Consider the following 16151-nt stretch of genomic DNA (forward strand, 5'->3'; position numbering starts at 1 on the left):
GAAGATTTGTGAATACTCTTTTAACTATAGAATAATGGACTTGTTGTGTGTCAATGGCCTCATAACCCATCACAGATTCACAGATTGACCAACAGTTGATTCCCTTAGATCATTGCTGATGTCTTTCCTTCTCGGTAGGACCCAGCGTTCCTATGGAAGCAGTAGGCGTGTACTTATTTTTCATGTACAAGTTCGGCATTTTGGCGTAGTTTTTGTTAAATGATGACACGGTGTAAGAATTAAAAAAGTCTGCATTATCTTTTGATCTTGCCAGTAGAAGTAGTAGTAGTAGTAGTACCCCGTTGTGAAGACATATTTGTATTAAAACTATAATATAGTCAAATAAACTAAGCTGGAAATAACAGAAATATTGTGCACAGTTGCAGTAAGGCAGATAATCATTATCGTTATTGTCTTATCCTCAATTGTTTTTGCACACTGGTAAATCAGCCATTCTGCTAATCTTAATAAGGGATAAGCTTGGCAAAGGTATGCTCAGTAGTCAAACTGATGAGAGTGACAGTCTTGACATTATTATTTTCTTATTCCTACAATGTAAACTCTTGTTAATTGATCAGGCCCACGGTGTGCACTGACTCTGGCACTAAAGGGAGTGGGATCGTGCGTTTTGACTATTCTGCTGACTCTGTTCAGATTTGGCTGCTGCAACAGTAACTGGGACTGGCAGGCTGTTATGTAGAGAGAATCTGGCATGATAGTAAAGTTATTAATTATTAATTACAAAGTTCAGACCTGCATTTGGATGATACACCTTTGTTTTGGTTAATGGCGGTTTGTAGGAGTTCTTTCATTCATTGCAAGCTACCAGATTTCAACACAAAGATCCCGGCAGAGACATTGTAGGACTGTTATACATGCATTAAAACTATAAGCTATGAAAATGCGTTTAATTTTTAATGATCTAGTTAGATGCATTTTGTCAGTTTCACTGTGTTCACTTGAACCGTGTGACTAACAAAGCACTGTCCGTACCTCTCTGTCTGCAGGCCTTTTTTCTATGACTCACACATCCTCACACATAGTTTATATCATTAGGCATGCTTACTTTTGCAGAACAAGTAGTATATTCTGTTCTTGTCAAGCTATTTATTCTTGATCGCATTTATGGCCTTGTGTACAGTTGTTGACCCAGCTGAAGGGGAACATGGAGGAAGAGAATCGACACTTAGCAGAGCAGAATCAGAGTCTTTTGAGGGAGAATCGTGCCTTACTGGAGCAGAGCCTGGAGCGCCGTGACCAGCATTATTCACAGCAAAGGGAATACCAGTAAGTATATACTCACACACTCAATGGCCAGTTCTTTAGGTATCATCACCTTTATTAGGCGCTTTAATTGACTTCAAATGTAGAATGATTGTTGGTGCCAGACGGTCTGGTCTGAGTATTTCACAGACTGCTCAAGGGTCAAGGGTCTGCGGGGTTTACAGAGAATGGTCCAAAAAATGAAAATATAGCTGTTCAGCCGATAAATCTGCAGTAACTGTGTGATGCTATCACATCAGTATGGACCAAAAACTCAGAAATCTTCTGAGCGCCTTGTTAAATTTGCACCACAAAGAATTAAGGCATTTCTGGAAAAGGTCCAAAACAGTGCTAGCAAGGTGTAACTAATGAAGTGGCCAGTAAGAGTGTATCTAGAAAGGATTAACAGTGAATCCGGCACAGTCGAAGGGAACCAAACGGATGTAAACAGCTAACAGAAATGCAGCTGTGTAGATTTGCACCGAAACACATTAAGAGATAAAAAAACAGCTTGTAAACTATGAGTGAAAATCACTAACACGCTCGAGGTTTGGGCCCGCACCCCTTACCTGTGATGTCGCTACATTCACACATGTTAAAAATACTGGCTTCCCCCAGCCTTCTAGTAAATACGGCTATTGTATACATTAGAAAATCTTAGATAGCATCTTTCTTGATTTATTGTGTTTACGAGATTTTCAGAAAACACAGAGTGTTAAATTCATGTCACGTATATAAGCATGGTACCAAAAAAAAAAAAAAAAAAAACCTGCAGTGAAACAAACATTAAAATCTGTTAAATTTATGTTTTTAAAAAAAGTTAATGTAAAAAACACATAAAATGTATTTTCAAGGTATGGGAACTTTGCAGTAATGAAAGCAGAGGTGCACTGAAGAAGTTTGACCTTATTAATGGAGTTAACTTCATGTAATAAGTTGCAGTGAATGCCTTTTGTTTACTGCTATTGTTTAAGTTTGTAGGCTGTAACAGAGTTTGTATTCATATCAAGCACATAAAAGCACTTCTATAAAGGTTTGAGACTGCAAAGACAACAATTTCACAGTCCAGTGGCCCTCAGTAGTCTTCCTTTTGAATGACTAATAGACTGCTTTGAGAATAATCCTGAACTAATAGTGAGCATGCAGAGTTGGCTTCAGTCTTTAAGTCTAATGAACCAAAGTTCTTGCAAATTACATCTTTTTGTGCCTTCAGTTCAGGCTTGTGTGTGTGAAAAGATGACTTTTTTCAGCCTTTTTCGTTAAATCTCGGGCACAGATTTCGTTGTTAACATTTCACGGCATATTTTGGTTCATCACCCTGTCACGCGAGGTCTGCATCATCTCATAACAGCTCTTACAAGTGAATGTTAAAAAGCCATGCACTTTGCAAACTCACAGAAATCAGTTTAGATTGTTTTCCTTCCAAAATCAACACAATTCTTTATGCAGCAGAATGAAATCACATTACATCTACAACCTAATTACAGGACAGAGCAGATTTCAGTGTGTGTGTGTGTGATGGAAGAAGTGAAAGGCTCTATGCATGCATTTCACTTCATTCAGTCCTGGGAGTAAATAGAAATTGTATCCAACTTTCAAAGCAACTGGAATTAACAGTAAGAGCACCGGGGCACGCGTATAGTTCACCAGGTTAAACAAGCGCTAAGGTACACTCTAAGGCTGTCACAGAGGCCTGGGTTTGAATCCTCCCCGAGGTCATTTGCTGCGTGACTTCCCCCTTGTTCTCTTTCTGAGCTTTTAAAGGCTAAAAATCCCCCAAACAGTGAGCACAGTAAAGCCTAACAGGCACACAGCAGAGTCTGTAAGTAGTATTTTGCTGAGAAGGTTTTGTTTTAATGTTGCTGTTTTTTTAATATCACTTTCACAAACATAAGCACATAAAAATATGTCATGCAAAGCATTTCTGGTGATAGTTTGATTCTCTTTTACTGAGCCAAAGTGTGTGGCATTAATACTTTAAGTTATCTACGTAGCAGTGTATCAGTACAGGGCAATAAAAAAGTGGATGTTGTACGTTATACAAAATGATATAAAATATTTTAGTGTAGCATTATTGTGATCTCCAGACCAGGTCAGGTGATGGCTCAGCTGATACCTGTTTAAGCTGCTTTAGCCGGCCTAAAGTTGCTGCACACATGCAAAACATCTATCCCTTTATAATATATTTATTTATCCTTTGCAGTCAGTGACTCCCTAAAGTCTAGAAGCCGTGGATTGTTTGTTCGTCTCTGTGCATTCACTTTTGTATTTAATAACTAAAGGCATGCTCTGTTGGGTTGAGATCAGATAACTCAATTGGCGATTGAAGAGTATCCCTTTGCTTTCTCTTGAGAAACTCTCATCCATTTGCACTGTTAAGCTCACCTCGTTTCTCTGACTCTGAGCAGAGAGTAGAGCCCCGTACGCTCAAGAATTCATCCTGCTGAGTCTCACAGCAGTCACATCATCAGTAGACGGTAGTGATCTGTTTTCCACTGGCAGCTATTCATGCCCGTGCTAAAACATCTCCTCGACTATGTTTGACAGACGATGTGGTGAGCTTTGGATCATGAGCTGTGTCTCTCATTCTCCATACTTTTCTTTCCCATCATTCGGGTACAAGTTAATCTTGGTTTGTCTAAAGACTTTTTAAAGATCTATTCGGGCTCTTTCAGATGTTTTCTGTCATCTCAACTGTAGAAGGACAACTTCTGTGGTGGATTTTCAGGCCTTTCAGCCACTACATTCTTGTAGTCCAAAGTTTTAGCAATCTTTAATTGGTTTATTTTGTTTTTTAACCTGGAGATGAGCGATGGCCTTCCTCACTTATATAGACATCTCGTTGGCCCTCATATTGAGCATTCCAGTGAAAAGAGACCAAATGCAAGTTCACTTAAAATAACTTCCTGATCATTTACTTGCTTAATCTGCTATGGAGTAACAAGAGAAGAGGCCTCATCTGGCCATGAAACTGCGTGCCAATTAATTGTCCAGTAGCATGTTGAGTTGGGACTTTGTATTAAAAAATGTCTGTAATTTCTACACAGTTAATGAAATACTTTAGTTAAACCCCTTGAATTCAAGCGGAAAGTTTCCACTTCAATCACACATTGACTGTTTGATTTAAAATCCACCGTGTTCGTGTACAGAGGCAAAAGTACAAAAATGTGTGGACTTAACTGTATATATGGAACAGTACGTAGCGTAACATTTGAATAAAAATATAAATTAAACAAAGCTAGTTGCTCACTGAGTAAATGATGACATTGGAGCAGTACAATAAAAAAAATATGAAAGGAAAGGAACAGCGATTCAATGAAAATATAAACAACCTGATTTGAAATGACCAAAAAGGATTTTAGAATAAGTGAAAAGATGGGAAGAAGCAGACGTTTAAAGATAACCTATTCCCTTCAGAGGCAACATAAAAGCTTTTTTTTTTTTAACCAACTTCCTTTGATATAAAAGAGACATTAGAAATAAATATATAAATTACTGCAGATTGAAACGATAGTCTTTTTCTGCGATGACTAAAACAGTTTGTCAGGTATTTACTTGCATATAAAATGTGTTTTTGTGACAAACAGAGTCATCAGATGTTTCAGCTCCTCTCGGCTCAGTGGAAGGATTTAGTATCTGTTTCCCCCTTTGTTTAATGGTGAAATCATCGAGAGGCAAGTATTTTCTAAAAAACAAACCCCTCTAAAAACCCGCTGTGTGGTATGTATCCAGGATTTTACTGAAATTGGCTGCGTCTTACAATTTAGCAGCAGGAACACAGACCAGACAAGTAAACAAAGGCAAGGCAAAAAAAAGGCAAGATATCACCTGCCAGCCGATCGGAAAATGTGTAGCTGTGAAAAGATCATGTGTGGTATGGGAACAGGATCCATTTCAGGGGATATGTTGCAAAAAACACAAACAGAAAACTGGGGGAAGGGGACTGGTATATATATTCTAGTGGTGACCCAGGAGCAGGTGGATGTAGGAGTCGGGTGGATTTGACCGGTGTGGAAAGTCTGCGAATATCTGGTAGATGGAGAATGGCAGGATGGAAAGTTCCTACGAAATGCATGAGCCTGGGTGAAATGAGAAATGGCTTTGGACTGAGGCAGAGTGCGCAAGATAAAAACAACTGAGATAGCTGTCTTGACAGGCGTGTTTAGCTGCTGAAAAGCTGCTGAAAGATATTTCCCTCAGAAGTTAGAGAGCGAGTTAAAAGGGAGAAGAAGAAACACAGAATTTATATTCACCAGGTGGCCCGAAATATGAGCCTGAATGGATGTTAGTGTTGTTAAAAGCAGCTGTTTGCTGGTGAATGTTCACCCCGTCAGTTTAAAAACTCAGCAGTTTTGACCCGTCGGGTGACCGCACCAATTTTGTTATTTTGTAAAGATTTAAGTGGCATCAAACTGGAAAAGCAGAGGTGTCCTTCAGACCTTCGGTGTTTTATTCCAAAAGGTTTGACTGTAGCCTTGATCAAATATGACTATACCAATGATTACAAATGAAATTCTAATAGAATTTTATTATTATTATTATTATTATTATTATTATTATTTTGTATTTAATTTTAGAGTAATAGTACTTGGATGAAGTTGATCTAAAAGTTGCAAGGCTCTTTGGTTTGGATGCTTTTTTAAGTAAATAAAAGAACAGAATGAGCTGCAAATCTCATATTTTATTTACAGCAGAACACTGAAAACATATCAAATGTTTAAACTGAGAAAATGCACAAGTCTAGGAAAAAATAAGGTCATTTTGAATTTGATGGCAGATGGTAGCATCCTGTCTTCTTCTGACAGCAGTGCGTAACATCTGGAAGCTGAGGAGACCAGCTGCTGGATTTTGGGGGAGGAATGTTGTCCCATATTGTCTGATGTATGATTCTAGCTACTCAACAGTCCTGGATCTTCTCTGTTGTATTTTGTGTTTCATGAAGCTCCCAATGTTTTCAGTTCTCTTCAGCCACGCCGCAGCACTGTCTTTCTGAAGTATGCAAGGCCTTTCCTGAAAAGACGTCATCTGGATGGGAGCATATGTTGCACTAAAACCTGGATATATCTTTCAGCATTCATGGTACCTTTACAGATGCGGTGCCGATTTTAAAGGCACTAATGTCCCCGCAGACCATCACGGATGCAGGCTTTTGAATTGAGTGCTGATAACAAGCCAGACCACAGAACAGTTTCCCATTTGGCCTCGATCCATTTTAAATGAACTTTTGCCCAAAGCAGTGATTCAGAATTCACACATGACTTCTTCTTTCGTGATGGAGCTTTAACTTGCATTTGGGGATGGCACATATTTATTCACAGACAGCAATTTCCAAAAGTGTTCCTGAGCCCATGCAGTGACTTCCAGCTCAGGGTCCAAAGATCACAGACATGATTTTGGACCTTGTCACCTGTACACAGAGATTTCTCCAGATTCTCTCTTTTGATGATCTTCCATGTAGATGATGAGATGTTAAAAGTCTTCACAATTTTACAATGTGGAACATTATTCTGAAATTGTTCCATAATTTGATGATGGATTTTTTTTACAGACCTCTGCCCATCTTTGCTTTTGAGAAACTCTGGAGAAAAACTATTTTTACACCCAATCCTATTACAGACCTGCTGCCAATTGCAAATCATTTTTCAAAATGCAGGTTACATATTCGTCCATGTGAAAAGTCCAGTTGTGTTCAAAAAAAAAAAAAAAAAAAGATGCATACCTCTGAGCAGTGGTTTTTAAGACTCATCGCACTTAACTGATTTGTTTTCTGCTCACCTGAAATACTTTACTTTGAAAGGGTGTGCAAAGTATTTGAGAGCCAGTGCTGTAGTCAAACGATGTTCTCCCTTCAAACGAGTGCAGGAGGAAATGTTTTGAATCGAGTGAGAAAACACGTAAAAATGACTGAGAAGCTTTCATAAAATGAATTAAAACCTCCCTCAAGAGTCTCGATCTTAGTTCATAGTTTTAATACTGTAGTCGTAATACAAATTCTGAGGAAGAAGCACAGCTGTCAATTTGGTAAACAAATGAAGTAGATAATCATAAAAATTTGCATGACACAATTTTATTTTTATTAAATTATAATTCAGTTAATATTTTTTGTAACTGAATTATAATTTCTGTAATAGCTGTTGAAAAATTTCAGTCTGGAAAAAAGTGGTGGGCTAAAGGAGTGATTGAATAGCCATCAACAGCACCGTGAACACTGGGAGGCTAAAACTGTCCCGATACCTTGATGCTGGACTAAATGTTCCATCTATTACTCCTGCTTTTGAGACTGATTTGAGAATACAAGCTGTTTTTTCCAGCAGATTCATACTTGAGCACATCGCAGCTCAACAGGGTCGCAATAACATCAACACACAGTCTCGTATCTGATGTGCTTGTTAAAAAAAAAAAGAGAAACGAGCTCCAGAAGTCTCCATTACTCACAAGAGGATTTTAGGCGTTAGTTAAATCACACACCAACAGCCACGTTCGTGCACGCTACCAGAATAATCCTATTAACTTGCACTGATAATGCATGCACGACGATGTGTAAATTTTCCTCCCGCTTCCTCTGAGCTGCTTTGTTCTGATGCTTCGTGTGTTTTCCTTCAGGGAGAAGCTGAGCGAGCTCCGACGGGAGAAGCAGAAGTTGGTGGAGAAGATTATGGATCAGTACAGAGTCCTCGAGCCCAGCATGCCATCCCCAGCCAGCAAGGCCAAGTACATTATATAAATTTGTTTACATGTACAATACACCAAGCTGCTAATGTATTTGTTAATTACACCCGTGCAGTAGATAATACAGGAGTGAGTGATATTGATTTCATGTAGAAAGGCAGTTGAAGCTGTTGGATATGATAGGTGTAGGTCAGATTCCCACCAGACACAAAAAAGATGGGCACCGTTAGTGATTAGCCGGCGAACACAGCAGAGAAAGTTGCAGTGAAAGAGCCTGAGAGATCCCTCAGGAGGTAGCGGAGACAAAAAAAGAGTTAAAGGAGAGTAAACACTAACTTTAAATTCTCAACTCTCAAATAAAGACTAAACCTAAGTAAATTCACATTTTGTAAACTCGTAGTTTAAGTTTAAGGAAGCCATAATACAATCTGGATTCGTACACTTTATTAGGGACAGTTCAGCCACTGTTTGTTTACCTCATTACAAATATGGAAACTCCACTACTTTAATATTTTTATCCTCTTTATTTACGTGCATGAATGTACACTTAAAGACACTTTTTTAAGTAAAACAGAAAGTAGAACAGAAAAATGAGGCTACAGTTTACTCGGGCTCACCAAAACTGGACAATAGAAGACTGGAAAACGTTGCCTGGACTGAGGAGTCAGTTTCTGCCATGACTTTCATGTGTAAACAACATGAAACCATGGATCCATCCTGGCTCCAATAGTTCAGACTAGTGGTGATGTAAGGGTTTGGGAGATATCTTCTTGGCACGCTTGTACCTGCTGAGCATCGGACCACAGTCTGTCTGAATGTTGTCGCTGATCCTGTCTTTTCCTTTGACACAGCGTACCGTCTTCTGATAGTTGTCTCCAAACGGATAAGGCACCGTGTCACAGATCATCTCACAGTGCCAACAAAAACAGAACATTGCAGAAAATTAGACTTAGTTGCAGAGTAGCTGCACTGGATTGTTTTACATTGACTGTTTATTAAGTGTGTGGCGAGCCAAGTGTTTTGTGAAGATCCATTTGATATTGTCAAAGTATACATTTTTAAAGTGTTGCCGTGTTATGTTGCATGATTCTGATAAACCCTTTTATCACAAAATCCATCACTACAGGAAAATAAAACACTAACTTGAGATGGATAACATATCTGATAGTAAATGTGTCAGTTAAAAACCAATGAAGAAGAATACAGAATCATATTGTCAGGGGTGGATTTTGGATTTTGGCATCCAGACATGTTGACAGCTGACCATTCTCTTCTTGTACATTTACACCTTTTTATGGTGGTGACATTTTAATTATAGCGTTTCCAGTTGCACCTTCTGCAGGTGAAATCCTGGCGCATAAACGATACATGGCACAAAAAGCATTTTGTGAACAAGATGAAACCCCTGACACTTGGCTTCCTCCCATTGTTTCTGGAAAAATCAGGGTGTGCAGTGCATGCACACACAAACACTCCCATAGCTCATCTCTTTGTAAATGGTCCCTGTCCCCTGTGTCCTCGTAGGAAATCTAACTGGATTGCAGATAGGATGAAGAAGCTAATCAAACCCCGGGGAGGAGGAGGAGGAAGAGAGGGACGCGCCCTCTTCACCGCCGCGGGCAGCGTGGAAAACCTGGCCGACAGCGCTGAATTTACATCAGACACACACGCACCTCAGCCTGGTGAGATCTCACACACACCCACAGAACCAAGCTCACTATACCCCCCTGCCCTTCCTGCACAACGACAAACACACAAACAGCAGCTGACTGGTTTTCACAAAGATATGCTCACATGCTCAGCCCATCAAGCGAGCCTGCAGGCATGCATACAAATCATCTCATGACTACCAAGTGTGGTCGGCATTGATACCACTCTCTTCTCCTTAGATCTCTCCCCATAGAGTGCCAAGACTCACAGAGGCTGGCTTTCTCTGCTAACCACATGTTGAAAGGAAAGAGATTCGTGAGGCTTCATTCGCTTTTTATGCATTTACTGACTGAGAGTCAGAAAGACAACTCTCTGCAGACGCTTTCAAAGCCGGGATTTAATCCTCAACCTGCATTCTTGATGTGTTTTCTCTCCTTCTGACATACCAACATTGTCTCTCACTTAATTTTTATTTCCCTTGCAGTGTGTTTTCTGTAAACCCCTGGATTTCTTAAACTCGTCTCTTTTTATGCCAGAGAAAGACTTGATCTTTCATCTTCACAACAAGCAGAGAAAAGCAGAAAAACTCCCTGAAGTGAAGAGCCAGCTAAGACATTTCTCAAAACTGCTTCCTGTTTAATATGTTTGGGGTGACGTTTACCACAAACATTTAACTGATTCACAGCTGTTTAACATGACAGGTTGGATTTGGAGTAGTATTCTTGCAACGATCAGGCTTGTATCAATGCTAAGCTCTTTTGTTAAAAAAAAGGTGCATTAGATTATCTAGAAAGGAATATTTTTATTATATCATTTATGCTTTTAAACAGGTGTATTTGGCAGGTGGGGGAACCCTAAGCTTCAGTATTGCAGTGCAGCAGAGTCAAAGTCAACTAACTTTTACTATGAGCTCTAGTAGATTTGTTTTTTGTGTACAAGCTGTGATCAGCTGACCTTTGCTGCTGCTTCTCTGAGGTTTACTGCTCTCTGTGGATTTAGCCAACTACATTTCTACAGTATATAAGCAGATTTTAAAGCAGCACCGTGGCTGCTTTCCAACACTAACCCACTATAATAGTGAAATTGTTACTAAAGAACATCATCAGCTTAAATTCAAACTGATGACTCCCAGTAGACTCCTCCTGGATGCAGGCACTTATTTTGAAGCATTATATAAATTAACTAACTTTCACATTGATGGTCAGTGAGTATATATATATATGATTTAAATAAATTTAAATTCTGAATTGTTTCAGTGCCTCATCTCTCAGGTAACGTCTCTGATGCTAGCCAGGATGTAAAGTAAATGTCACCTTGGATATCAGTCTTCCCCAACTCTGCAAACTACTGTCCAGCTTAAACTTTAACTAACATGGAATTATCATCGCTTAATTGGTTTGCATAAACACCCCCATCTCCTCTGAGGTTCATGGATGTAGTGAAGGACATGCAGAGGGTTGGTGTGACAGAGGAGGATGCTAGGGACAGGGTGCGATGGCGGCAGATGATCCTCTAAAGGAAGCAGCCAAAAGATGGAGAAGACTTGCAGAGCTGTCCTTACCTTTAAAAATGATCTCTCATCTTCCTCTCCTGTCTTGTCTTTCTTACATCTTTGTCTAACCTTCTCTGTCTCAGAGAAGAAAGCTGATATTTTTCTTCCCCCTGAGAAGTACAACAACTCTAGCTAGCAGGTTCATTGTGCACCACACTGCACAGCTCAAGTGGTGTTTTGGATTTTACTAGTTGAGCTCTTTGAATACCTGCCATTTCAAGAAAAAGGTTAGTCTGTTTATGCTCGTTTCTCTCTTTAGAAGCGCTAGATGCTGAAATGCTGGGACAAACAGCTTTGTTAACAGCTGTAGTGTGTATGCAAGACAGCAAAGAAAAGAGAGGAAAAAAAAGATGATGTTACAGGCGGTACTTAACTGTCTCCACAGCATCAGCTAGATGAAGCATGAAAAATTAACTTGATTTATAGTATTTTGTATTAAACTGTCTATCACATTTAATTACTGATTTATGAAGGTGTCAGAATGCACTCTTGCCGACTTTAACCCCTGCTTTTAAGAAAACTTAAAGTTCTAGGCAATATTGGAAAGTGCTCATTATAACTTGTTGTTGATATCGTTCTTATCACACCTCGCATTTCAATTCCTAAGAATATATACATATAGCAAGAGAGATATGCTATTTTAGACATAAAATATCATATCATCCACTCTGTGAGCTCTGATTCTGCTGAAAATAACTCGAACTCGACTCCAGTCTGAACAAGATAAGGTGCAGCGTTTTTTCAGCCTAATGTCCTAAATGATGCATTTTCATTGTTATTGTTAGTGCTGAAAATGTGCTCGAGTTCTCGGCGGCACTGTTAAGTATTTATTAGTAGTGCATAAAAATACGTAACAAACAGCTTAGAATAGACACTAATGTAGCTGGAAACAGGCATGAGCACACATTTAAGTGTTTAAAATCAATAATTCCAAAATGTGTTACGTAATATTTTATAAACCAGCCGTTATATGTTTGCATACAGTTAAATGTTGAACAGGAGGATTTAATAAATTCTGCTCTGCAATTATCGGCATGTTGACATTACAATTTATTTTTCAATAACTATTAAAAGAGACTAACATTTCAAACGAATACAATATTTTACATATGTGCCACGAATGCCTGCTATAGAGCATGCACATTTAGTTGTTTATACGTGTAATATAGTGGCTTGATAATTGCTAAATAAATGTTTAAAATGAAGGGTTAGGAACTGATTTTTCTCTGCTTTTCTGCTGTATCAAACCAAAGAGGTCCACATCACTTGTCGGTCTCACACTCATGGATTGATGGCTGGCAGTGCTGCAGATTGTACAGGCTTAATGTGTGGCTCAAGGACACTTAGACATGAGGAGGGAAAGAATCAAACTAATAACCTCGCCATTAATGGCAATACAGGCCAACCACCTGAGCCACAGTTATCTTTTCTTTTCTTTTTTTTCTCGAACCTATATTTGTCCCGAGTCCCTGAAACTGCTTTGGCACTGGAAAAGAAAAAATGTACCTTCTATCTTTGTGCTGTAAATGGGCTCATCTGGCTAAACACAAATGCAGAGGATCCTGTACATGAATATTTCTGAATGAATGATTAACGATAAAATTATCAACTGCAACAGTGAACTTATATTTTGGTTTATATTAAGGTTTCCTTTATAATAGTTTATGAATCCTTTTCATACAGTTCCAGACCCTCGCAGTGCTCCGGTCTCTCCTTCTCCCCTGAGAAAATCTGCATCCCAGACAGACCCGGAGGTCTCTCTTCCCGGCGCACCAGCTACGCGCGCTGGCTCCGGGGGCCGTCGTAAACTGGGATCCCGTCACGGCTGGGGGTTGGGATTGGCCAGAGCAGGCTCGGGAGTTTCACAGTCTTTTAGTCCCGGCGACCAGAAGACACATCCACGCCAGCGGCTACGCTCCAGCCAGAACAACGCCGCCGTCCTATGGGAGGGAGAGAGAAATGCATCTCAGGAAGCAGACGCCCCGTTGACCGGTCAGGAGAGCGCCGAGGAGGATGAAGTGAAAGGTGCGGAGGAGAAAGGGGGCTGAGAAAGATTCATGTTCATGTTTTCTTTATCTTTTTTTTCTTTAAGAAGGAAAACTGTAAATAAGTAACAAAGGGGATTATTCGGAAGAAAAACATTTACCAGCTTGTTCAGTATTTTCAAACTTCTCCTGTGTTAACAAGTGAGCTGCGAGCACATCTTTGGGGTAATAAGAAAAACATTAAGCCAAATGAAAGTCAACTGTAAAGAAAAATAAACTGCACAGAATCACCACACCAACTAAAATCCCTCAAAGGTAGACCTAGTATTTTTTTTCTTTTGTCTTCCAGATAATCAGCACTCGAGTGACGACTGCACAACGGCACAAGACAGAAGTGTAGACTCCCCCCAGCTGAATTAATAACAAATGTTTTATATTATGTGCTCCATGGAAACCGTTTTCATGCCTCTTCTTGTGCGTCTGCATATTTTAAATACAAGATCCTCCTAGTATTTTTGAATACATGAATAAATGCTTTAATCAGTCATTTGAGATCTTACTCATTTGTGAAGCAATTAACACCCTCCTTAGTACATACTATAAATAAAACTAACTGTACACCATCTATATATCTAGTGCACCTATAAAAAAAAAGCTGAATATTGTGAAAATGTTTTCTTTTTCATTTTAATTCAAAGAGGTAATCCTGCAAATATTCTGTATTTAAGGCACACAAAGACAACAATTTTAAAGCGTTTTTGTGATTCTGGCTTTTAGCTCATAAAAATTAGAAATCCAGACTCCTAGAATATAAATTATAAATATTGTTTATCTCTTAGTCGAGTTCAGTGCATGCAACACAATCATGGGGAAGACTGTTGTCCAGATCACGATCATTAACACCCTCCACGAAGAGAGTGAGCCACAGAAGGTGGCTCCTGAAAAGGCTCACTGTTTGTGCTGTATCGAAACATATCAGTGGAAAGAAACGGTGTGTTAGGAAAAGGTGCACAAGAAACAGGGTTGACAGTAGCCTCGTGAAGACTGTCTGGAAAGTAGGCTGTTGATTTTCTTTACTCATTTCAGGTATTACCAGCAAAATAGTTGCATGTTTAATCATCTGGGAATTTACCCAGATTTATTTATTTATTTAGACAGAGATCTTGACCCTCCCAATGTTCAGCACAAAATTACGCCGATGATCTGGGCTAAGGAAAAAAGAAACTGGACTGATGCTCAGTGGTCCAAAGTCGACATTTTAGATTAAAGTGAGTTTTTCATTTAATTAGTAAATCAAGATCCTGGGGTCTGTGATCGTGCCATGTCTGGTTGATCCGTGATGCTCGAATCCAGAGTCCATGCAGGCATGTAGCAGGATCATTTCAGCGCGCTTCATCCACTTCCATCTGCTTATAAGCTTTATGGAGATGCTGATTTCCTTTTCCAGCAGGACTTAGCACCTGCCCACTGTGCCAAAACTGCTATGAAATGGTTTGCTGACCATGTTAATACTGTGCTTGATTGGCCAGCCAACTGGCTGGGAACACCAGTCATTACCTACTTCTTCTCCAAACTCAGATTTGCTTTTTATTGAATGGCACCACAATCGTCTCCTAATATTAAGAGAAAAAGTATAAATAGAGACTTTTTTTTTAATCAAGTGAGTTTTGTTGTGTTATTCTGAAATGGAGTAACTCACAAGAAATTTAGGCTTTTATTGTGGAGGACTTGTTAGGAACGTAATAATGCTACTTAAGAGTTATGGAACTAAACCCAGACCAGACTGACAACTTTTAAAGGACCAAAAGATTTTTATACTCATATAACAGCTGATATGCTAGAGTCGTTAAAAAGGGAAAGGGATTAAAGGTGTTGGTAAATAACTCTGAATTTATTCTTAGAGTTGGCGACTTGAAGACCACAGCTGACACCACGCTACTGTTTGTTCAGCTGCAATGTTACTCTGCTACATGTGCTGCAGACAAGTAAGCAATGCATTTTGAGCCTCTAATCTCTTTTACTGCACTTTCTTTCTACTATGAAAATGTATGTGGTATATATCAAGAACATGTTAGTTAATACCGGCCAATAACCTCTGCTTGCATCTGTCCAGACTCGACAGATAAAGCCAATCCACCAGTGAGCTACACAAAAGCTGCAAGCAGCAATTTTCAGTTATGTAAAGATATATGAACTGTAAGGCTTTAAATTGAAACAACTGAGTTTTGTCAGGATGAATTAAAAAATGAGGATGAATTAAAAAAAAAAAAACAAACCCTCTGACGCATGTTTATTCACCACAATCTCAAGTCAAGGCAAGTTAAACACTGAGGAAGAGATTACATTAAATAACAGACGATGAGTTGTGGCTATAAGAATGAAACCAAGTTATGTAATACAGTAAGAACACGAGCATGGGTACTATTCTTAGCTGATAGGACGCCAACAATAACTCAAGTAACCACTTGTTACAAAATGTATGCAGAAGAGCAACTCTGAGCACACAGATGAGACTTATGTAAGATTAGAACAGAAAACTCAATTCACATCTGGACAACAAAAGACTGGAAAAAACGTTGTCTGATCAGATGAGTCTTGATTTCTGCTGCAACATTCAGATGGGCGGGAACAACATCCACCCTGCCTTGTATCAACGGTTCAGGCTGCTGGTGGTGTAATGTGTGGATATTGTCTTGGCATACAGTCTCCAGATCTCAATCCAGTAGAGCACTTTTGGATGTGATTTTCATTGTGAATGTGAAGCTGACACATCTGCAGCAGCTCTTTGATGCTATCGTTTCAATATGGATCAAAATCTCTGAGGTAATGAAGTTACCGGTGTCCGCAATTAAGGACTGGATTGAGTAAGTGGGAAACTCGGTCTTCTGAGAAAGCTTCTTTACTTCTTTTGCAACAGCAGTAACAGCATTTCATCTTAACAAGCCCAGACTAAAAAGTTGCCTCTGTGACTACTAGGAAGCTGAGTGTTTCTACTGTCATAACATTGTCTCCATTTTAATTGTTAACATTAT

The 16151-nt window shown here is 39.3% G+C and overlaps 1 protein-coding gene across 1 annotated transcript in view; it reads left to right on the forward strand.

The window, feature by feature from the left end:
- ccdc88b (coiled-coil domain containing 88B) overlaps positions 1–15429 on the forward strand; it is a 66129-nt gene extending 50700 nt beyond the window's left edge. Inside the window, exons 24-28 of the mRNA XM_040015756.1 lie at positions 1142–1287; positions 7867–7974; positions 9457–9614; positions 12818–13159; positions 13469–15429. Coding sequence (XP_039871690.1) covers positions 1142–1287; positions 7867–7974; positions 9457–9614; positions 12818–13159; positions 13469–13539 — 825 coding nt within the window. The 3' untranslated portion in view covers positions 13540–15429. The remainder of the gene's footprint in view (positions 1–1141; positions 1288–7866; positions 7975–9456; positions 9615–12817; positions 13160–13468) is intronic.
- The last annotated feature ends 722 nt before the right edge of the window (positions 15430–16151 follow it).

Source organism: Simochromis diagramma, unplaced genomic scaffold (genome assembly GCF_900408965.1).
Source record: "Simochromis diagramma unplaced genomic scaffold, fSimDia1.1 OVJJ01000685.1, whole genome shotgun sequence".
Taxonomy (NCBI): Eukaryota; Metazoa; Chordata; class Actinopteri; order Cichliformes; family Cichlidae; genus Simochromis; species Simochromis diagramma.